We start from the raw sequence: 22,447 nt of genomic DNA on the forward strand, positions 1-22,447 counted from the left end.
GGATGCACACTACAGCCTAGCATTCAGATGCATTTTATGTTTTACTGCCTTTTCTAACTGGGATATTCATGTATTTCAAATGCTTGTTTTGCTTCTTTCTTCATATCGTCTTAGTCACTATGTTGCATCATTTGTAATTATTGCTAGTTGGACTCATAAAATGGAGAATCCTTCATGCTAAGACCTTGTGAGACAGTGGCCTCAGTCCTAACGGTGAGTGTTTATGCATCTAGTGCAGGGGTGTCCAACTCATTTTAGTGAAGGGGCCACATGCTGCCCATTTTGATCTCAAGTGGGCCGGACCAGTACAATCACAGCATAACTCATAATTAACGACAATGTTTCTCTGTTTAAATCATTGGTGAAGGTTTTTAGATAATAAACTCTATTTTAAGGTCTTTCAACAATTACCTAGAAACATAAAGACCAAAAATTTAGACATCAGCCCTCTGTTTATCTGCCTGGGCTCTGCTCTGCAGATTCCCTCGCTTTGTGACACCACTTTCATGACGTGATCCATGTTTAACGACTTCTAACACAATATTATCAATGCTCACATCAATTGCAACTGTGGATCAATGGTTTGCATGTCTGTCTTATAAGCAGAGGGTCAGAAGTTTGAATGACAGCTCTGCTAATTTTGGTAAAAAAAAAAATAAATCTGTTGGATTGGACACCCTGGCGGGCCGGATCCGACCCGCGGGCCGTATGTTTGACACCCCTGATCTAATGGAACAAGTAAATTGTAAATCCTGGTTGAAGAATGAAGCAGCGACAAGTCTCACATCAATCTATGGAGCCTTCAGCAAGGTGTGTAGTACATGGCAGATCAATGTGGGTTTATTAATTTATTTAAAGTATACATTTAATATTTTATTTAGTCATTGATGTAAATTATTACTGCAGAACTGTTTCAAGAGTAGATTAATTTGCTATGACTATTCAGACCTGCAATAAAATGTAATTTTAAACTGACAGTCAAACCCAGATTACCAACAAATGCCCACATACACAGTGCAATGTACACAGCAGACTATCAGTGCATTACTGCCAAGTGCCTTTTTTTTAGGTATCTATTTTTGTTCCTATATTTGCCAGTTGCGTTAAAAATTAACCAGTTAAACAAAGTCCACCAAGATCCCCAACATTCTAGTACCCCTTTGTGTGGAAAACCTCACATCCAGATATTTCTTATATGGAAAAATAGCAAAACAGTTATGTTTACACATCTATAAATGGGACTGAAATTAATCCAAGCATACATGGAGAACCGCGAAAGCTTTTCAGGGACCCTCTGGGGGTCCTCGGACCTGATTTTGGGAAACACTGTGCAGGCTTCTCGAGAATCTTCTGGTCGGACAGAGGGAAGGAAGTTGCAGCCCATGTTAGGAAATGTTCCCTCTGGGCCGCTGCTGCAGTCAGCTGGACAGATCACACTGTCGATCCACCCAAGGATTCTTCTCCGGGACGGATCATCGTAATAATCATCATAATAATAACTATCATGGCTCAAGCTAAAATACAGGCGAAAATGAACGACGCGACGTGCAGCAAGTTCAGCAGGACGATGTCCATGGCAGATCGCTCCGGACAGCTCCTGGAAAGTTTGGATCAGCTGGAAATGAGGTAGAGTTATGCAACAGGCTGTAGTGTGCTGTGTTTAACCGACATTGTGCTCAGTAATGTATGCATTTTATGATTCGTGTAATATATGAATTCAGTTTTAACGAGGAGAAAGAAAGCAGACGCTGATTGATTTACGTGGTTTGTGGAACACAACAAAAGGGCGCGTCATACTTCTGGTTACTATACTGTGGATTATGTTGAAAATGATGATGATGATACTCAGATGGTGCTTTTACGACAGCCCATTCGTTTTCCAGAGAAAGGGATGTGGGTTTAATCTCTTTGCATCTGTCAGGGTGGAGGCTTTACGCGAAACCGCGTCGTCCATGGAGCTGGAGAGGGAGTTCATCCTGGAAATGATTCAGTCCATCCAGAACGGACAGGAACTGAGAAACATCTCAGCCGGTGAGACATCACTTTACTTTAAAAAACGACCCCGTGACAGAGTATAATGCGCCTTGAATAAGGTTTTTAATCCTGTCTTTTTTTTGCAGCAGCTGCTCTGATTTCTCTGTAACATTGTGATCCAATGAGGTTATGCTTTGTACTACATTGTAGTCAGATGGTGTGGTTTAAGAAGCTCAGTGGAGTTCAGAAGGAACACCACACCCAAGAGAAGAGAGAGAATCCATTCCATTGGTTTATTGTACTCCCATACGTGATACTATATGGTATACACACAGGGTAATTCACTTCAAATGATCATACAGGATGTGTCTCATGTACGTAGACACTATTGTCGTGTATATCAATGTACATAAAGGGTGTTGTGCATTATGTAATCTGATACAATCCAATGCCAGAATAACTTCCACTTTTCACTTTATTATTTTCACCTGCTGAACAATAGAAGTAATACAATACTAAAGTATTGTTTTTCTTCCTCTTCCCTCGCTACAATATACTGTAATTCATAAACACCACAACATGTCGGCACCTCTCTGACTCAGTTTTAAAAAAATGAGTTTCTTAACACGCCCATCCTGTTGGATTACATTACATCACATTTGGGCTGGATCCACCATGCATTAATATAATCATGTGTCACATGATGTCAGTGTGTATACTAATGCATGGTGGACGAGGAGAGGCAAGGGCAAGGATTTGAAACCAAAATGTCGATGCGCTGTTATTGTGTCCAGGACTTCATTACCTGTGTATTTTAGCTTTGGTTTCTTTCTTGTTTTGTATGTTCAAGGGGAGAAAGAAGAGTTGAGTTTAACAGCAAACCGTCTCATGGGCCGGACGCTGTCTGTGGAGATCTCTGTGGGCACAATCAGAAACTCCCAGCAGGAGGAGGCGTTGCACAAGGCCACATCCGTAATCGACGAGATCGTGAAGAAGTTACTGGACAACATGGACAGCGGGCGGCAGCAGCTGCAGTCCCTGCACGCGGCCTGCGTGACCGAAGCCACGCACGTCCCCATCGACCAGAAGTTTCAGGCCATGGTGATCAGCTGTGCTCTGGAGGACCAGAAGAAGATCAAGCGCAGGCTGGAGACTTTGATGAGGAACGTTGAAAATGCAGAGAAGAACATCAAGATTATGGATCATCAAAAACTGGAGGACCCCAAAACCAATGGCTGTCAATAAGATTTGTCATAATGCCACTAACCTCAACAATAACTGTTGTAATCATGTACTAACGTTGATAGGGTCCAGTCCCTTTTGAGAAAATGATGGTGAAATGATACTGAACCATCGTGCCCAACATACAGTAAAGCGCGCCATCATTCTCCCTAACTTCTCGAATCACATTTTAACACTGACCTATACTTTAAAAAGATTGTTTAAGGTCTATACACAATGTGTGTTCACATATAGGCACTGAAGTAAGAAAGAAAGGATACAATGACATTGTGCTCCATTGAAAGTTTGGTCACAGTTTATTATAAAAGCCACTGCTTGAAAAACAATGAATTTAAAGTTGAAGTATATATTTTTCTTCTGTTTTGTTGTCTCACCTTTTAAACCAGACACTTGATAACAGTTTTGGATGTACACTGCATACACTACCTCTCTGTGTGAAGGCTACACTAATCACATTAAGCTGTGGATTTGAGTTCATATTTGCACAAAGCAGTTTTGAGGTGTCAAAGCTTTGATGAAAAACATTGTCAATGAAGCAGATAATTAAAGTTGAATCTATACTCTGAGCTCTGTTGGCATCACATATATCTGTAAACAGAGACCTATAGCCATAACAATCATTCGCGAGATGAAGTTAAAGACAAAAAGGACGATGTTAACAAGGAAATAGAAACATAGTGCTGTAGTCCCATGCTTGTCAGCTTTAAAGATTTTGATAAAGTTGACAAATAAGTATTAAATTAAGGTCAACTAATTAGCTTTTCCAGGAGCTTTCAACAACATCTATTGTTTTTGGCCTTGGTAACTGAATGAATACAGCTTAGCATTTTTCTTTTTGGTTAAACAATTGTGTTGGCAGAGGAATATTGTCTTTTGAAATAACACACTGGATGCTGAAGAAAAAAGTAGAGTTTTATTTATGTCAGATTACCATCAACTCCCCCCCAAACACACATCATTGGTGTGGCACACTTAAAGTAGTGACGCCTACTTTACTGTTAAAAACAAGAATCCAACAATGAGTGTTGTCTTCGTCAGTCTGAAAGGATTCATGTGTGAAACTAATGAGTGAAAAAGTAACAGTAAGATACAAAGATCATTACAACACCTGAGTGACAGCACATAAGTATGGTTAGTCTTAAATCGTGGTTCTTTAAGATTATATGCCATTTCAATGATAAAGTGCACTAAATCCATTCAGGCAAAAAGGCAAATTAAACACAACATTGCAAATTAGAGGAGCTTGGGAAATAATGACATGTATTTACAGATTTACTGTGCAGGCAATTTGAAAACAATAGCAAGAGTAGTGATTAAAACGCTTACTGGTGGTCAGTGGGGGGGAAAGTAAACAAGGACAAGGCATCGTGGCGTTGCAACGAAGGTTGACCATCACTGATGTGGGAAAAAGGCTCGCATGCATTACAGTTATGCCACAACATTTTTTTTTCAACACAGCACTGTTTACAGACAACCAAATGAAAAAGCTTGAAATGTGCAATTGTTGTACCAATGGTGTATAACTGGAACATGTTTCGAGCACCTGTTGGGATTTTCACAATAAAGTTCATTTGAATCTGGGAAATGTTTCTCACAAATATCTGAGATAAATTTGAAACAAAAACGTGCATAAATATGTATTCCCAGATGTCCGACACATGATTGCATGTAGAATACCTAGAATTGTAACTACTAAGAAGGAAATCTTGAGACTTTCCATCTTTCTTTGTGCTCAGTAAACTGGGGTCTCTATAGATTTGTAAAAAGGCGTAACGCAGTAACATACAGGTCACAGTTAGCATTGATCTGGGAGATCTTTTAGAGTACCGAATTTTCTTGCATATTCAGGCACACACAAGCTCAAGGCTCCACACCACGTGGACAGACACTATTGATATGAATGATGTTTGCAAAATAGAAATTGATTAGATACTACAGAAGCCAAACCAAGACATAAAAACTCAATTTTACACCATGTTTAGTGTTTACAATGTTAGAAATATAGTGAAAATCCTCATCCAAATACATAGATACTGAAACGCATTTACTTCAAGGGTTACCAATGGGTTCCTCGAAGCTGTATCAGAGTTAAAGAAAAGCACAGTGAATATGTTGAATGTAAACAACTGCAATCAAAAACATGGTGCTGTAACTGATGGTGACTTTTAGTCTTTTAAGTTTTACATCAAAAAGTTCATAACTCTGTGAAAGTCTGAGAATTTGATTAACAAATCTGTGGATAAGTGGAGTGTAAGCAGACATATGGAGGACTATTTTCTGTCAATTATTGATATTTGGTTATACAGAAAAGCACATGCCATTAATATCATGTTACATCCATATCACTGCATTATAGTACATATTTAACTACAGCTCAGAAAGAGGATATTTGGCACTATGTCAACATTTTAGTGAAAATATCACTCGACATTGTTTTGATTCGTATAAAAATACTTCTGCACAGAGAATAAACTCTGGATTTGATAGTGTTTTGTCCACAATAAACAGTATAGCTTAACCATGTTATGCCGACAGAAAAAATATGGTGCAAAATTAGCTGCGTATCTTCTACAATACATGCAAACATTTTGCACAGTTCAAATGTCAAACACAATAATGGGTGATTGTAAAAATCCTATTCCGGAGTTTCCACAGAGCGAGAGTGCAACCTTTGCTGTTACATATTCGAATGGGAGGATTGTATGTCAAGTCAACGCTCACACATACATGTGCTGCAGCTGCAGCTGTTGCTGTTACTTAAGGCAACCACAGGGACAGGTTTTGTGCGCAGATCATTAATGGAGATCCAAGAATGAATCATGGGAAATTCAACCATCAATGTAGGGAAACAATTTAGGACACAGATTAAACATCCGGTTATTAAAAGTATTATAGTGTAGTATTTGCCAGGCTGTCTGGGCTTTGGTCTCTAAATGTGGCAAAATACAACACTGATAAATTAGTCTTAGAAACATCGGCCAGTCACTAAAACTACATTATTGTTATCTATAGTAGGCTGCAGCTTCCAAAAGGATTTTTACTCTTCTTGGTCCTTTCTTTGTTGGGTCGCAAAGTGATGATTTCTCTGCCGTTGCTGGAGCTCTGGTTGCAAACATTACTACTTGTTGTGTTAAAAACACCTTTGAGGAAAGACAATGTTTGAGTTATGTCACTGTAGTGAAGTAGTAACACTTAAAATGTAACATTAAACATGAAATTATTTAGAAAAATAATCCTCACCTATTTTATTGCTTGTCGTGTGGAGCACCTCGGTCTCTTCTGCCGTTTGCTGTTTGAGTCGCTGAAGATACTTCTCAGCCAAGTACTTAAAAACTAAAAATGAGGGCAGAGAAGTAATACTAGCATTATCCAGAATGAGACACTTTCACTTGCATATTAAGACTAGTTGTGCAAACTTTCAGTGACCTACCCTCATTGACATTAAGGTCCTCTTTTACTGAAGCGCGATAAAATCTCAGCTTGAGCCTTTTAGCCAGACCTTCTGCCTCCTCGCTGCAATGCAAGTAAGGACAATACAAGTCACAACCACAATCCTTACCATTTGTCCTGAACATGCAATTACTTTACTACTAAATAATGATTTTTGCTTTAACTACAGCTTACTTTTTAATAACGGTCTCTTCGAGGAGGTCAATTTTGTTCTGCACTAGAACAGTGGGAATATCTCCGACCTCGGCCTCCACCTTCTCCCTCCAGCTGTCGATTGCCTGAAACGACTCCATGTCTGTGGTGGAGAAGACTAGCACGCATGCTTGGGCACCTGGAATGCAAGATAACACACCAACAGTTTGTGTTTTTAAGCTTGTGATTCTTTCAAATTATTTCTGCTCGAAGACATGCTGTTAGCGGAGCTGCGTGTGCCAGTGCTTGTGCTACGGCGTTGTGCTAACGTAAAATCTACTCTTAACCCAGATTTCAGTGACCCAAGGCAGCAGTGTTATATTTGTCACAAGGGCGGGGTCTTACCACGGTAGTAGGCCTTAGTGATAGCGTCAAACTCTTCCTGCCCAGCGGTGTCCCACAGCATTAGTCGGACCTCTTCGTCTGTAACGCTACAACAATGAGCAGGAAATAAGGATGAGACAAAGTGCTGGCAACATTTAAAAGAGGAAAGTGAAGGTCTGAGAAACTAGTTACTCACACTATCTGCCTTTCCAGGAAGTCCACTCCAATGGTCTTTTTATAGTCCTTAGTGAAGACGCCCTTGCAGTATCGTTGGATCATACTGGACTTGCCAACAGCCCCGTTGCCGACCACAACCACCTTGATGGCCACTTCCATGTCCTCCTCCAACATGGTGGTAACGTCTGGCTGGTTTACTCAGTTCCACTGCCTTGGTAGTTTCAGTGATGCGACACAAACACATATACCAACTGAAAGTGTAAAAAAATAAACCCAACATTAATATATAACACTTATTTAGATGCTTCAAACACATCCATCTGAACAGAAACTTGTGTAGCTCAAATATTCTCTTGTGGATTCACACATCCTGGTCTGGTTTATGTCTGAAGCTTTGTGTCAGTAAGCAAAAGTGCTCAACTTAAAGTTTGAGTATAATAGTTAGTTAGCTATTTACTGAAACAAAGCTGGTTTGTAATCAGAAACTATCTGCAATCTGTAAAAAAAAAAAAAAAAATACTTACTGAATCTTTAATTTTCAATCAGTTTCAATCAATTTTCGACCCTATAATAAAAAAATAAAAAACAAGTTCAGACACTTAACTCTCAAAGACTTTGGCCACAATGAATGCTGAGCTTATATTCCAATGTGAGCTCTCTTCTCTTCATAAATTACTATAGATTCTACTTCCTTACATCTAGATGCTTTCGCTTTAAATTAGACACCAAACTGAACCAATTTAACAGCAAACTGATGAATCCATGAAGGAGATCTTTCTGCAAAACTTTTTCTCAGATTTTTCATTGAAACATAAAAAGGCTGTGTTTATACATTTGTTCCTATCTTCTAATGTGATTAATAATAACAAAGCAGCCCAGCATTCTTTTTACAGCTCCAAGTTATTCAGAATAAATTGGTTAGATAAAGGTGGTAAGTAATCAACTTTTATTCAAAAACATATTAGCAGACAAATCAGTCCGATCTGTCAATAATATAAAACTAACACATTTTTAAGAAACAGGTACATTACAAGTTAGTAATTTAGTAGGGTTGCAGCAAACTGTCTTTGATTATCTGTTTGAATGTTTTCCATAACTCTTTTTATATGTCAAACCTATTGAAATAACCAGAGCTCAGCAATTGCTTCTTGTGTTTGTCAACAGTCAAAACTACATCCATTTCATTTTTCTTTTAGCTTTCCAAATTTTACATGTAATTTCTATCAGCACATTGATTTAATGGGTGAGGGAGTGCACTTGAGTGAAGGGCTTTATACACACACACACACACACACACACACACACACACACACACACACACACACACACACACACACACACACACACACACACACACACACACACACAGAGGAATTATCCTTTGAACTATCACGTGTATGCGCCCATTGAATAAACTGTTGTAAATGTTGCTAGTTATGTTTGCAGCGACTGGGCAATGTGTTTATGTTTCCATTAGCGCTGAGAGCAGCAGACTCCGCATAGCAACTGGGTCTTCCACACTTATATGTGTGTAGCTGCTGAGTGCAACGCTAAACAATATGGTGGGAAAGCTGTTCCCCGTGGATACTGGCAACCTACTGTGTGACTGTGTGGTGTCAAACAGCTTGCCTGGATTTGAGTCACAATATGTATTGCAGTCAACGACATTATTTATCAACTATAATTGAGCTGTATGACACAGAAGTCGTTATAACATGAAGGCAAAGCATGGTTTAAAATAAACAGCATGCGCTTCGCCAGGTTTTGATGCCAATTTGTGAGTGAGTTTACAGATAAAATGTTTAGTTGGGATTAGATTTCACCTGTGAAATCTCTTAAATGTATCTGATTTATGTTAGGTGGGAATGAAAGACGTCCTTCTTGGGAGCAAATTGAATTCTCAAGACAAGTTACACACGTGTAGGTATCTCCTCTCACAGGGGAATCATTTTATCATGTGTTTTTTAGATTTTGATTTAGGCTCCCAGAAACTTACTCAAAGTCAGGGGTTGTAACTTAAAGCTGGCTATGATCTTTGATCTCTCCAAAAGCTGCTGCTTAGTGTCTAGACCTGGAGAACACAGGACAACACGCTGGAGAAATGACCACTAGTCATAGAAAGTAAATTTGCAAACAATAATTGACAATCAAATAAAAAATATAATTTTGTTAAATAAAAGGCAATTCAGTAGTAATGGGAATGTATTCTCTATCACTGTCATCACTTTTGACCAATGTTATATTCTAAATTTGGAAATACAAAAACAAAAGTACTTCTCGCACACTCATTTGTAAAAGCAACAGCTGAAAATGACAGTATAATAAGCATCGATCAGACATTCAAACAAGTAGATTTCCATACTTGCACAGGCAACTATACTTTATTGTGTGTCTTCTTAATCGACCTGAGACTATTACTGCATCCATCCATGTACAGGTTTTCAAGACATGACAGACAATTAAAAAAAATACATGCTTACACTATCTATGCATTACAATGCACATATACATTAACACGGAGATAGTATGTATACGGTAATACACCTACCCTCCTGAACAGTGAGTCATCTTCACAGACTCACAATTACTTAACTCGGGCCTAAAGGCGGGGCAACCTTAAGCCATTATTTTATAGCAGAGGGATAATAAAAAATATTACAACGCCGTAAGATGTAACTACTCCTTTCCATTGAGGTTAACGGTTGTTTTAGGATGTATTTCCAAAGTCTGTGAGTGGGAATTAAGTCCCTAGGTCACTTGTAATTCTGCTTAATACCCTCAAATCAGAATCCCTTGCCTTGGTCAGGATATGACTTGTTGAATAGCTGACACGAGAGTCTCCAGGTACCAAGCAGCTGCTCGAAAGCCTGAAGCTGACCGAAGGGCTGCCCGACTGGGCTGATGAATAAGAATGTAAAAGCATCCACTTACATTCACAACCACTGTCCAAGTCATCCAGTGTCCGCCAACATCAGATGAGCTAACCACACAGTTAACCCACGATCACATATCGCCAGCCTTCCTCCGCTCTCCTCCGCGGCGAGACGCCAGTGACTCCGGTGCTAACTAAGGTTACCGAGCTAAGTAAGGTTAGCCACTCTTCCAGGAGAAAAGGGACCTACTGCTCCGCCCGAATATTATATCTCGCGTATGACTGCACGGACTTAACGTTTTCCGCTTCAAAGCGGCAGGTCAAGTTTACTCAGCTTCCATAACTAAATACAACCCGTCACATTTACGGGATGCAAACGCATCGCTATCTATTCGCGAGCCTTCTGTCCAGCTAGTTGTGCTGCTGTGCGTGAGACTCACTAACCAGGCTAGCTGGCTAATGTTTGTTGCTTAGCAGCAGTGTCAAGAGCGTCTTCTTCTTTTAGGCTTTTTGGCGGTTGACAAACAACGAAATGTTGCATTACCGCCACCAGCTGGTATGATCTGAGATTTACCCTCTGACGCTGGAAATAATAGTTTGATTCATGTTAAATATCAATACTGATGCATTAATGCGTGATATTCTATAATCTATATAAAGTTAATGCAGTTTTAAAGTAATTTATAAACTGACATGTATCTTAATCAATCTCGTCATGGTTTTTAATTTGAAATCCTAATCTGAAATATTGCTTTCTAATAAGTATAGTGGAGTAGACATGACAGTAATGAATTAAGTAGTATAGCAATTGCAAAATATGGTGTTATGTCTAAAAATGGAAATATTGAAGTAACGAGCACATTTACTTGAGTCAAATGTAAGTTGCAGTAATATTATATTGTTTGTGTTATGGGTGCGTTTGTTATATTGTACAAATGCCCCAGAAAATCTGTGTTGCACTCAAATCGACTGAGAAGAAAAACAAGTCCTAAAAATAACACAATGTCAAGACCATGCTTCATTTTAAACAATAAATTACATGACTGATGAGTGATTATGGTACAACATTGTGAAGTTTGTTTTCCGGGATGCGAAATAGCGGGTCGGCTGGTACAACGAAACGAGCGCCCTCACACGATGACATGGTTTCTCTTCCGGTATTGTCTAACAGCGTCATCGTCGTTTACCCGCGTACGTTGAACACTTTTTGTTTGGCGGGATTGAGCAGAGAAGAAGCAACCCCGTCGTCTATGCGGTAATAACGACAATACATCATTTAAATGTTGTTCCAGTTCGTGTTGTACGTCGTGAGATATAACGTGACGTTGCTGAGCTCGTTTTATAAGTTGCTTTATGCTAGCTCGCAACGGAAGCGAGACCCATTGCTGTACAATGAACCCGGAGCTAGTGTCAGTTCAGTTGTTTTAGGGAAGATTTAGCAGATACAAGTTAAACCAAGTTAAGTGTGTGTGTGTGTGTGTGTGTGTGTGTGTGTGTGTGTGTGTGTGTGTGTGTGTGTGTGTGTGTGTGTGTGTGTGTGTGTGTGTGTGTGTATTACCTGCATGGTTTATCAGAAACCATGCAGTTTCCTAGCAGAAAAAAGAAGTACATCAGCAACTCCCAGGCAGAGCTCTATGGACATCCTCTGCAGTTCTATGGGCAGCCGCCTCTGGAAAACATGTCTCTCACTGAATTTGAGGCATTTGCTGTGGACCGATTGAAATGTAAGAGCTTGTTTAATTCCATTTTTAGCGTTGACATTTCCTCTGCTTTTGTTAAATCTATTTTTGTTGTATTTTTTTAAAAAAAGAAGATATATTTACACTGTCTTTTAATGCTATGCAGTGTTAAAGACCGTCGAGAATTTGGGTGTGAGCTGCGTGAAACTGTCAGATCAGTACACGAGGAAACTGGATTCTGAGTCTAAAGCCCTGCACTTTGTTTACAGACCTGACACTGTGAGTATGTTTTGCATGACACACATCAGAGGTTTATAACTTAGGAGTGCTACATTTACTACCTGCCAAGAGTATTAAAGCCTTATTATATTGTTATTTCGTCATGACCGTTTACCAAGTTCACAGAAAGCATGCAGACAGGGCTCAAAAATTGGCACCAGCCAAATGCTGCAAAAAAAAATAAATATGCAAATACATGGTAAATTTGCTTCACTGACCAGCCAAAACAATGGTAATATATTGAGTGGCTGCCAAAATTGAACATGCACTAACCATTTTGCAGATTCTGAATTAAACAGATTTAATTCGGAACATGCATGACAGGTTTGGGAACATGTCGTCATGTATCACTCTGCCATCATCCAGCATATATGTGTATATATATATATATACAGTTATTGCTGCACAATTTACTCCATTGTGTTTTTCGGTCGCCTTAAATTGCAATTAGATGACAGTTTATTAGGTACACTAAGCCAAAACCAATACAGACTTGTACAACTCATCTGTACTGTTACACAGCCATGCATTTCAGATATTTCGACCATCGTATTTACATCAATAGGAGTAGATAACAGAAAATAACAGAATTGGCTAAATAACAGAAACACCTGTCAGTAAAACACACGACAGTTCAACAGCACCACAAACTGCAGCCTCCAAAATGACCATACAGTTGAATAGCTAGTTGTACACAGTAAACGGCTAACTGGCAGTATATTGAATGGCTCAGCCAGTGGTTTATGCTCTGTGTTCAGCTTGATCTGCAGCATTGATGTTTATGGCTTAGATTGATTCTGTAGTACAGTTACAAACAAGGTTAAATTGACTTATTGGCATTTTTTGAACATCAAATTATTATTTCAGTCAAGACAAAAATAAGTGAAAATGTCACTATCAAAACACAAAATAACTGTTCTGAGAGACAGAAGAGATGGGCATAAAGTTGTCTCCTTGCTTTGCAAAATAAAAATGAATTACTATCGCCAAAGTAATTGAAGCTGAAACACAGGTATTGTAAACATGACTTTTACAAAGACAAAAGTTGTGAAGATGTAGTAAAGTGAATTATAATCTTTAAAAATACTGTACCTGCTTTCACCCATTAAGGATGACAAAAAATCTCAGACTGGACAAAGAAAGGACTACATCTCCCACTTCATTCTCAGACTCGCCTACTGCCAAACGTAGGCTTCTTCAAAATGTTTGTTGTCAAATAAAATGTAATTTAAAAAATGTAATGCAACTGAATACATGTTTGTTTCCAATCAAATTGAAAAGGGAGGATCTGAGACGGTGGTTCATACAACAGGAAGTTGATCTTTTCCGCTACCGCTTCAACAACCTGGATTCAAAACAAAAGCTTGAATTTCTTCACAAAAATAATCTGCAATACGACACTGTAAGTATGTCTTTGTTGAAATATTTGAAAGCCTATTTTCTAATTTATTTCAATTCCAATTAATGAAAACTGCAATACTACTTATTGGTTCACATCGGTGAATGTAAAGACTTGTAAATGATCTGAACAGCACTATATGTAAGCGTCTGTAAAATATGTATTTCTATACAAGCCTTCAAAAATACAAATAAATACTAACTAAGAAAGGGAAAGTTTTTTGTGTTCCATTGTATTTTCACTAGATGGAGCTGTTTGATCGATTTAACAAGGCGCTTGAATTTTTAAGGGTTTCCAAGAATGGTGATTTTAAAAGTTTAAATGCTTAAAGAGTTTTTTTGTGCTCTAGTTTTGTGGTAAAACATGTATTTGTGATGAAATTACATTTCAGAAGTGATAAATGTGCATCATTTGCTATTTTGAATGTTACAGTAATACTAAATGGTAACTTTATTTTTCTTTTTTTAGTAACTTTTTAGACCAACTTAATGAAAGCACTAAGGCGGGTTTTCAAAACTAGAGCTGACTATTTAAAGGAGAGAAAAAACTCTTTTAATAATCCATCAACACGTGATGTGTCAAGCAAGGTGGAAAACGACACGTATATCTGATAAATGATGTTTGGTCTCCTGGAGGCTCAGCCTTCACTGTATTAACACGGACACAGTGATGCCTCTGCAGCTCTTCACTGAAATTCATCATCATTCTCATCAATAACTTTTCAGATTAGTGTTGAGGACAAGAAGATTCTGCAGGATAAACTTGTCAGCTCCAGTTACACCGTCAGTGGAGTCAAGGTGGAGGATCAGGACTTCTACAAAGTGAGTCTGTCTTTCTCTTTCTCTCCCCCTACGTCCCTCCCACCCTCAACAAAACCACTAATAATGTTGATAACGAATGCCAACACGATACACATTTTTATGTACAATACTATTTTAGAAATTATATTCATTTAGTTCCCACCTAGTGAATTGAAGAGCAAAGCCACCTAAACATAGCTTATTTAACTTGATGGTTTGTGTTAGAAATGGCAGAACTTCAAAGAATGCATTACAGTTTTAATGTTCCTCTAACAAACTACCAGATGTTATTTTGTAAAAATCACCCTGTAAATTTAATTGGATTTGAGTTTTTGATGCTCAAGAAAAAGTTATTCTGGACAGTAGCTTTTCATGTTCATGCCACCAGTTGTACATGAAGACAAGGTCATCTCTCTGATGGCTACTGTGGGAACCTTGAAGGCAGCACACAAGTATTGTAACAGTAACCCTGAAATAATCAGATTTGACATTTAATATTTTAAATAGAAAGGCTGCGTTGGGTTATGGTTAGCATTTCTTGCTCTCAAATAATTGGGCAAATATTGGTCCATGAGGAAGTTTAAATCAATTTATTGGAGAATTATATTGCAGAAAGTCAACAGCCTGTCTAAAATATTGGGCTGAGATCACCTTTCATCAGTGTGGCTGGCTCTGGTGCAAAAAGGCTGGACAGCAAAATTTCTACACGCACACACATGCGGTTTTGGCACGAGGAGCGTTATAACAAAAACACTGGCCTTTGTGCCCACATTGACTTGCCATCCTTAGATGATGGATAGATAAAGATTATTTTAAGTTTAAAATGTGAACAAACCTCTGGTCTTTATTGGTCCTAATTGATATATCGATAGCTAGCACAATTTTCATGTAATCACTGTAAATTTGTGAATTTGAGATTAAATTTGGGACCAATTCTGATTTATAATGGGTGTATTCATCTCTGTCAGGCAATTCAAGTCCATTTTAAGCTGTCTGAACAGAGACCCATACACCTACAAAACAGTCTCCTGCTCCATAACAGACCCTGGCTCCCCATGTCTTACACAGACTTCTAACGTCACCTTTCATTGACGATAGTTTCAAACCTTGTACGACCCAAAGCACAGAAGCTTTGGGTCGTACAAGGTTTGAAACTATCGTCAATGAAAGGTGACGAAAGAAGTGTGTGTAAGAGGATAGCTTTTTTTAGTTATTGATGTATTCTTGAATTGTCATTATAGATGTGTCTGTTGGCACAATCAAGAGCATTTTGCAGATAATAGAAGTTTGTGGTAGGCTGCCAGGAAATCTCACCCCTCTGTTCTTCAATCCATGGCACTGTCTGTAGCAGACTGTAGATGTGTGTAGAATACTTGTATTGTCGATCAAAGACTCTGGTTGTCTGTCGTAGGGTATAGTTTTGCGTAGAAGATCGGCTCTGTAGCAGATCTGACTGTCTCATAACACTGAGGTTGATAAAATGAAAGTAACTCTCTTGGTCAGGTACTTGTAGTCACAAAGCAGGGGTCTAGGATCATGCATCAACTGGCAATGTTGTCGTATATATTGCAATGTCTTTGGGCTTTAGCAGCCACACTCAAAATGTTGCAAAATGTTCCAGTATAATTTGACAGTTAAATGGATTTGAGTCTACAGTTCTCTATTCGCAAAAAAATGAATAAAGCAAAGGTGAAAGTATGATGGCCTGCTACTAAACTTTGAATTTACATTTAAGTTATGTTGCTGAGTGTCATATTTGCTGAGAGCATGGAAATCATCTCACTCCCTTCATTTAACATCACTAGAATAAATGTAAATCCTTATATTGCAGCCAAAATGTTAAAGAACAATAGGTTGGCCTCAGCATCCTGACATTCAGTGGGAATTCAAACAGAGTATTACCATTTATATCGCTTTAATGCATTAAATATTTAAAATGTGTCTGTTTTATTTTAAAGGTCCCCTTTCAAGATGCCCTGGATCTCGTGCGAACAAGGAAAGTGTACCTCAAAGCTGGCTACGCGTACATCCCCCACCAGGACATTGTCACCATTGTTATCAACGATTTCCGCACAAGGCTTTCTAAAGCTCTTGCAGTAAGTGATCGACGTGTGTGTGTGAGTGAGTGAGTGAGACATGGTCAGCAACAATACTAAGGTAGGCTGTGGCATTTAACAATACTCAATTGACACCAAAAGGCCCAAACACCACCAGCAGCCAGAAGTCGTATCTTTTATCTTAAGTTGCCACCGTGGTTGTTGGCTTTCATGCCTTGAGGGGAAACTGGAAAAATGCAGCGTTAAAATGGGGGGAATAAGTTTGCACACATGTGACATGGGGACAGCTCGTATGAAAGTGCTCATTATCCCCGCGGGCATGATGCTTTTTTGAAGGCTTTGGAAGGGGGTCTGTGAAGGCACAATATCAGCATGTTTGCGCATTGCATTGAACGCCCTGAGCTACGCCATGCAACATGGTGTTTGGAGGGCCAGAGGCATTCTTTATGAAACATGTAAGGAGACAACCAAGATTCACTTACATCGTGGTGAAGCATCCGGACTCAGGAACAGGCACAAGCACGCTCAAACTAAAGGTTCATGAATAAACTTTTTCATTAACGAGATTAAATAAATGTACAATACTTGCAACTCAAAGCAGCCATGTAATGGTGACAATGTTTCTCATGCATGTCATGCATCATCTTGTCAAAAGAGAGACTGGTCGCAATTCCTTTCCAAAGCAGATGTTTGATTCCACCTGGCAGTACATCGCTTTGTTCTAAGGAAATGATTTGGCAGTTTTAACAAAAGAGCATTGTTGTTCAGTGGTCTGCTTTTGTTGTTCGACCCTTTGTGTTCAACTGTGTAGTCACTTTCAATCAGTGTGGTGCCTGTGTTTAGGACAAAGCGTTGCTTCTGTTTAGCTGGTGATCTGACATGCCAGTTGGCAAATTGGAGCACTCATCTAAAACTCACTACTGGCAAACTTGAATATGCTTGATTAATAACGTGACACGGTAGTGATTTCTGAGTAGTTTTTATTTAGTTTACCAATCTCTAAATGCATGCAGAGTAACTTGGCCACCAAGCTTTGACCTGCTGCTCTGATATGTGCTTTTAACTTCACAGAAACGGTTAATGGTTTATTGTGTGCAATTTTGGTGAAGAATCCCCACAGGACTCAACTCTGAAAAGTACACTGGCTGTGAAATACAGTCTAGTGTCCAAATCATGATTGGGTACCAGATTGTGTGTTGTCCATGGTGTAGTATAGAAAGTAATTTCCTCTGGACTCACGTTGGCATGGTGCACAACGTGCACTTGGTTTGCTTGAACACATGTCCTCCATCATAGGACAGATAGTAAGACCATCTTTTTAAAATTACAACAGGAAAAACAAATAAAAAGAGCAGCTTGGTCCAGTTCTGCACTCTCCCATTTCCTGGTAATTATCCGGACCACTAACTGCTGGAATGGAATAATGCTCCAAAACAATTTTGCTTGTAACTGTGCCATTGCAATTGTTTGTGTGTTACTATAATGGTTATTTACCCCCACTGGGGAACGACAAGAGGACAGCGCAGAAAATGTGGCATTAAAAAGGCATGAAATTGAAAGCTGCGTCTCCATATCACTCAAGTTATTGTTTGGCTGTTCATTTTAGCAGAAAACGTGTGTGTGTGTACGTGTGTGTGTGTGTGTGTGTGAGTTCTTGAATTGATTGAGACTGTGGACTTGTGCTTGTTTTCTGATTGGATTCATGTTCATAAAGCAATTAAACAAAGTAAAGCTTTTTGTTTGGGAGGGATGTACATGCAGCCAGACTCAGCTGAAAAGTTCACATCCTACTGCACTATGTGTTCATGCTGAGACATGAAAACCAGACGTCAGTAGCAGGGGAGGAGGCGGGGGGGGGGGGGGGGGTATATACAGATCTTTCAGGATGTGGGTCATATAATACTTTAAATTCCCTTTTTAAAGAATTTGTAAATTATGTTACTGTGGCCTGTGTCTTATGTACAGTTTGTTCTGTTTACTTAATACTTGCACTTGCCCTGCAATGTTGGGCTCATGTGATGTTCGTCTCATCTGCAGTTGACAGCCCGCTCGCTACCTGCAGTGCATTCTGATGAACGGCTCCAACCGCTCCTTAACCACCTCAGGTAAGCAGCAGCAGGATTAATAACTTTGCTGCCACTTTTCTAGGACTCTGTTTGAAGAAAAGGAAAAAAGAGATTCAGCAGGATTGATCTCTAGCACCAAAGAACGGAAGCTTGTGGCTGGTCTGAGTAAACCCAATCTGTCCTTGTACTGAAGTCCAGATGTTAGGTGTTTGTGTTGCCAGGCTACGTGTGCAGCATTATTTATTCCTATTGTTACAGTAACGCTATCTTGAAATTATCAGCATTATGCAACCTGTACTATATTTCTGTATTGGTTGTTGAGTGTTGATGCCATGCTTTCCTCCATCCCCTTTTTTAAATTTCTTCTTTTTTATAGTTGTATGCAAAGGTGACTTTTCCTGGTAAAAGTAATAGATCAAATAGAACTCAGTAAGCAGCAGAAAGATAAAGCGGAATGAAGGTGAAAGTAGAATCCAGACAATTTATTTCAGACTCAGTTCATGGACTGTTCTCTTCCATGTTGTGCCCCATTGCGCTCTGCTTGTATCACACGTTGAGATCCAATTCAAGCGTCAGAACCAAAAAGCCGAAATCTGTTGTATCGAGAAATCTGTTAGGAATTGCAATTTAAACCACCAAATCTGGCTTCAACCTGCATACATTCTGGTTGTGCCAAAAAATTGATTTGGGCTGGCAGTCTAGTAACTTTTGAAATTGGTCCATCATTGAGGAAAAAAGCTGAAGCTGCAAAACGGGCTACAATGTGATAGATTTGGGCCACTCGTGATAATTTGCGGCCACTGAATGTGCTTCTTTTTTCCAGCCTCAGATTGACCATATTATGGAAATTTCCCAACAGGGAAATAAAATGTTTTCCTTTACTTTCGCTTGATCCAATCTGGTTGTTATCGTATCATGTCTTATACTGCCACTGTTACCCGGAAGGATTACATTGCAGGCAGTTTTGTGGGTGCTGTCTGCAGCAGTATCGCTCTTTACTGGACCAATTTTTGTCCCCACGAGATACAAAAATGTGGGAAAATAGGATCCAGGCTTAAGATGGCAAAGTTACCATTCAGCAGAAGCACTCCAGTTTGCATTAAATAGTGGCTTTATAGCAACAGTGTTAGGTTCACCTCAGAACACAGGGAAAGTGTGTATCTTAGTTTTGATAAAAGTAATAATATGAATATATGGGTGGAAGAAGTCATGTTGCCCCATTGTTGATGAGGGATTAGTGGGCAGGTTTTTGAGATTAGTGGGCAGGCCACTAATCTCTTTGGTAGGGGGAGCACAATGTAATATAAGCACTGCCGTGGAGGACTCAATGGGTCGCCAAAGTCATCGATTTAAAAATCTGATCGGTGGTTACAGGGGATGTTTTATATTTACTTTTGAAAAATCATTGTGTCCAGCCTAAAATGTCGGGTCTTATTTAGATTACATTGCGTGAACAAATATATAATCAGATTTCATGGCAGGCCTGATTGCTTATAAAATTGTATTATTTGTCACAGTCCTGATATATTTTTACATTTTGTTTCTTGTTTTAGTCATGCCTACGTGGGACAGGATTACAGCATCCAGAAGAATGTTGGGAAAATCTCCTTGGAACAAATTGATCCAGTAAGTATTCACTATTTCTGAAATGTCAAGTCAAAGTTTCTTTTTTGCCCGGGGAATGGGCGGTGTAATGAAGTATAATAAGGTTTGTATAGTTATTCTGGTGGCACAGAGCAAGGAATGAAAAAAAAGGTGTCAACCAAACGGCTCACAGTATGTCACATGTGCCCGACAGGAAAAATATGTTAATTAAAGTATAAGAATATATTCACATAGACAGATGTATTACAGTAGTTCATATCTGCATGCTAATTAATCGTTGTCTGCCTCCAGCTTTCAGGAAAGTCCTTCCCGCTCTGTATGAGGCAGCTCCACCAGAGCCTCAGAGAGAACCACCACCTCCGCCACGGCGGTCGCATGCAGTACGGCCTCTTCCTCAAAGGTATCGGCCTCTCCCTGGAGCAAGCGCTACAGTTCTGGAGGTCAGAGTTCATAAGAGGCAAAGTGGATGCGGACAAGGTAATGCTGACACCATGAATGCTGTCATATGTTTTAAGTTATTACTTTTGTCTGCTGAAAGTCCTGCTGAATCTAACGGGCTGCCCTGCTCACCCAAATGCCAAAGTACCTTTGGATCAACAGCTAGTAAGGGCAGTAGCCTATTTATTACAGAAGCGCTCTGTTTTACCCCGCCATAGTTTCATAATGAACTGATCATATTTTTACACTTCTGAATGAGCTGACTGGCTCTGGGCTTTTACCTTTATACACATTACTATCAATATTAAATATTTACCAAGTATTTTGTTTATAAAGGCTGTTTGGTTTTTAAACGCCTTACTAAATTTAATACAACCTGATAAAACAGAGTTTTGTTTTTTAGAGTCTATCGTTGAACACCAGATAAGTGGACCAAAGGACACTCTTCCTTTTCCAGAGTGCTATTCAACACCTACATGGGTGGTGCTGTTTCATTGCTGATAAAGTGACCCATCAAAGCTGTATTGATACGAATATATTTCCCTGGTAGCATTATTTGCGTGCACTCAGGACTGCGTTGAGGCGAATGAAGACTTAAGTGCTTGTTGGTCCAGATATTGTGTCTCTCACTAGATGACAGATGCAGTAAAGACATTACAATTTGTTTTGCATTAAGAGAAACATTTTCTCTTTATGTGAATATGAGACACAAGTGACATGAGATAGTTCAGATATTACATTTAATTTAACTTTCACTTTGGATATAATTTCAACCTGTGTGTTGTTGTATTGCTTTAAATATTTTGATAATATACAAAACTAGACTAGAGTCCAACATTTATTATTATTATATATTATTATATAGATAATTGCTGGGGTTGTATCAATTTGCTTTCACAGTTATGACTTTACAATACACACTACAGACATTAGAACGTCCTTGACTGGCCTATCTAAGTGAGATATGAAAGATTCAAACTTTACTTGGTTTAGCCAATTCGTTGTTGAGGTAGTGTGTCTCTTACGAGATACACTTTGAAATTCACGAAACACTGATTGAACTGTGTTCAGTGCCATAGTGTATATAGTATTACATAAAATATAACTGGTAGACAAATACATTAAAATAATTGTTAGTTTCAGTCCTAATCAGTCCATTTGGGATTGAATGGTTTGATTATTCGTTAACCAAACCATTCAGGAACACCAACACTTGAGCTTCCTTCGGTTTCTTTTACATCTTCACAATGAGTGCTTCATATCTGAATGAATGTTGGCTGTTTCAACAGAGATAAGACGGGCTAGCGTTAGCTCAACAAAGTGTAAATGATGACTTGGTTCATTGATAAACAAAGTCTGTTTTTATCATTAACATTTTGTAAATTTTGTAAAAGCCTATGTAAACATTCACCTTCTTACTATCCATCTGACCTGTAATGATAAACACTGCTTAATCTCTCTCACACACACACACACACAGTGTGTTGTATTTTTAAGCGCTTATCAAAAGATGCAGTATTTATGTAGCGCAAGGTGAGTGCCAAGAAATAATTTAATTGTGAGTTGACAAGACAGCCAGTGCAGGAATCTGGCACAGCATTGCATGTGGTGGGCCTCGATCCCTGAGCCGTGTTTTCTTTCAGATAATTATTTTTTCGTCGTAGTAGATCACGTGGCTGCCATGTCACTCCAGGCGGTCTGCACTCTTTCCAGTCCGGCGACATGTGTTGCATCAGCCAGACAAAGCATCCTGGCACATTGGTCATTGGTGGGAGATCTCGAGCCTTGATTTCCTGCCGGTGCCACAGTTTCAGTTTTAATGAAGACACATACAATAATTCTGACCCGACTTTGATGCACAAAGATATACAGACAGTCTTTTATGTGTTTAGC

General features: G+C 39.1%; 3 protein-coding genes across 8 annotated transcripts in view; 2 read left to right on the plus strand and 1 right to left on the minus strand.

The window, feature by feature from the left end:
* bag2 (BCL2 associated athanogene 2) lies at window positions 1-4,770 on the plus strand. The gene is made up of 4 exons (XM_068567873.1): window positions 1-213; window positions 1,335-1,626; window positions 1,922-2,031; window positions 2,825-4,770. Exons 2-4 carry the CDS (start codon window positions 1,505-1,507, stop codon window positions 3,217-3,219), a joined length of 627 nt encoding a protein of 208 aa, XP_068423974.1. The 5' UTR covers window positions 1-213; window positions 1,335-1,504; the 3' UTR covers window positions 3,220-4,770.
* Window positions 4,116-10,693, minus strand: rab23 (RAB23, member RAS oncogene family). Of its 5 annotated transcripts, XM_068567868.1 has the most exons (9): window positions 10,291-10,693; window positions 9,356-9,430; window positions 7,884-7,924; window positions 7,379-7,610; window positions 7,204-7,289; window positions 6,841-6,997; window positions 6,647-6,729; window positions 6,457-6,549; window positions 4,116-6,356 (listed from the first exon to the last, which is right to left on the minus strand). In XM_068567868.1, the coding sequence occupies exons 4-9, from the start codon at window positions 7,531-7,533 to the stop codon at window positions 6,223-6,225; spliced, it is 708 nt and encodes a 235-aa protein (XP_068423969.1). In that variant the 5' UTR covers window positions 7,534-7,610; window positions 7,884-7,924; window positions 9,356-9,430; window positions 10,291-10,693; the 3' UTR covers window positions 4,116-6,222. The 5 variants fall into 5 exon arrangements, with proteins under 5 accessions (XP_068423969.1, XP_068423971.1, XP_068423968.1 ...); XM_068567870.1 differs by lacking the exon at window positions 9,356-9,430 and having other exon boundaries at window positions 7,379-7,570; XM_068567867.1 differs by lacking the exon at window positions 9,356-9,430.
* The window catches only part of prim2 (DNA primase subunit 2), a 20,880-nt gene continuing 8,756 nt past the window's right edge, over window positions 10,324-22,447 (plus strand). The window contains exons 1-10 of one of the 2 annotated variants that reach the window (XM_068567866.1): window positions 10,324-10,443; window positions 11,806-11,955; window positions 12,077-12,189; window positions 13,300-13,376; window positions 13,471-13,591; window positions 14,314-14,409; window positions 16,347-16,484; window positions 18,483-18,550; window positions 20,065-20,137; window positions 20,408-20,593. In XM_068567866.1, coding sequence (XP_068423967.1) covers window positions 11,811-11,955; window positions 12,077-12,189; window positions 13,300-13,376; window positions 13,471-13,591; window positions 14,314-14,409; window positions 16,347-16,484; window positions 18,483-18,550; window positions 20,065-20,137; window positions 20,408-20,593 — 1,017 coding nt within the window. In that variant the 5' untranslated portion in view covers window positions 10,324-10,443; window positions 11,806-11,810. Of the gene's footprint in view, window positions 10,444-11,377; window positions 11,487-11,805; window positions 11,956-12,076; window positions 12,190-13,299; window positions 13,377-13,470; window positions 13,592-14,313; window positions 14,410-16,346; window positions 16,485-18,482; window positions 18,551-20,064; window positions 20,138-20,407; window positions 20,594-22,447 lie in introns of those variants that run through there. The other variant, XM_068567865.1, reaches the window with a different exon arrangement.

Source organism: Clinocottus analis, unplaced genomic scaffold (assembly GCF_023055335.1).
Source record: "Clinocottus analis isolate CAN_PGR_092001 unplaced genomic scaffold, fCliAna1.0.p SCAF_8, whole genome shotgun sequence".
Classification (NCBI taxonomy): Eukaryota; Metazoa; Chordata; class Actinopteri; order Perciformes; family Cottidae; genus Clinocottus; species Clinocottus analis.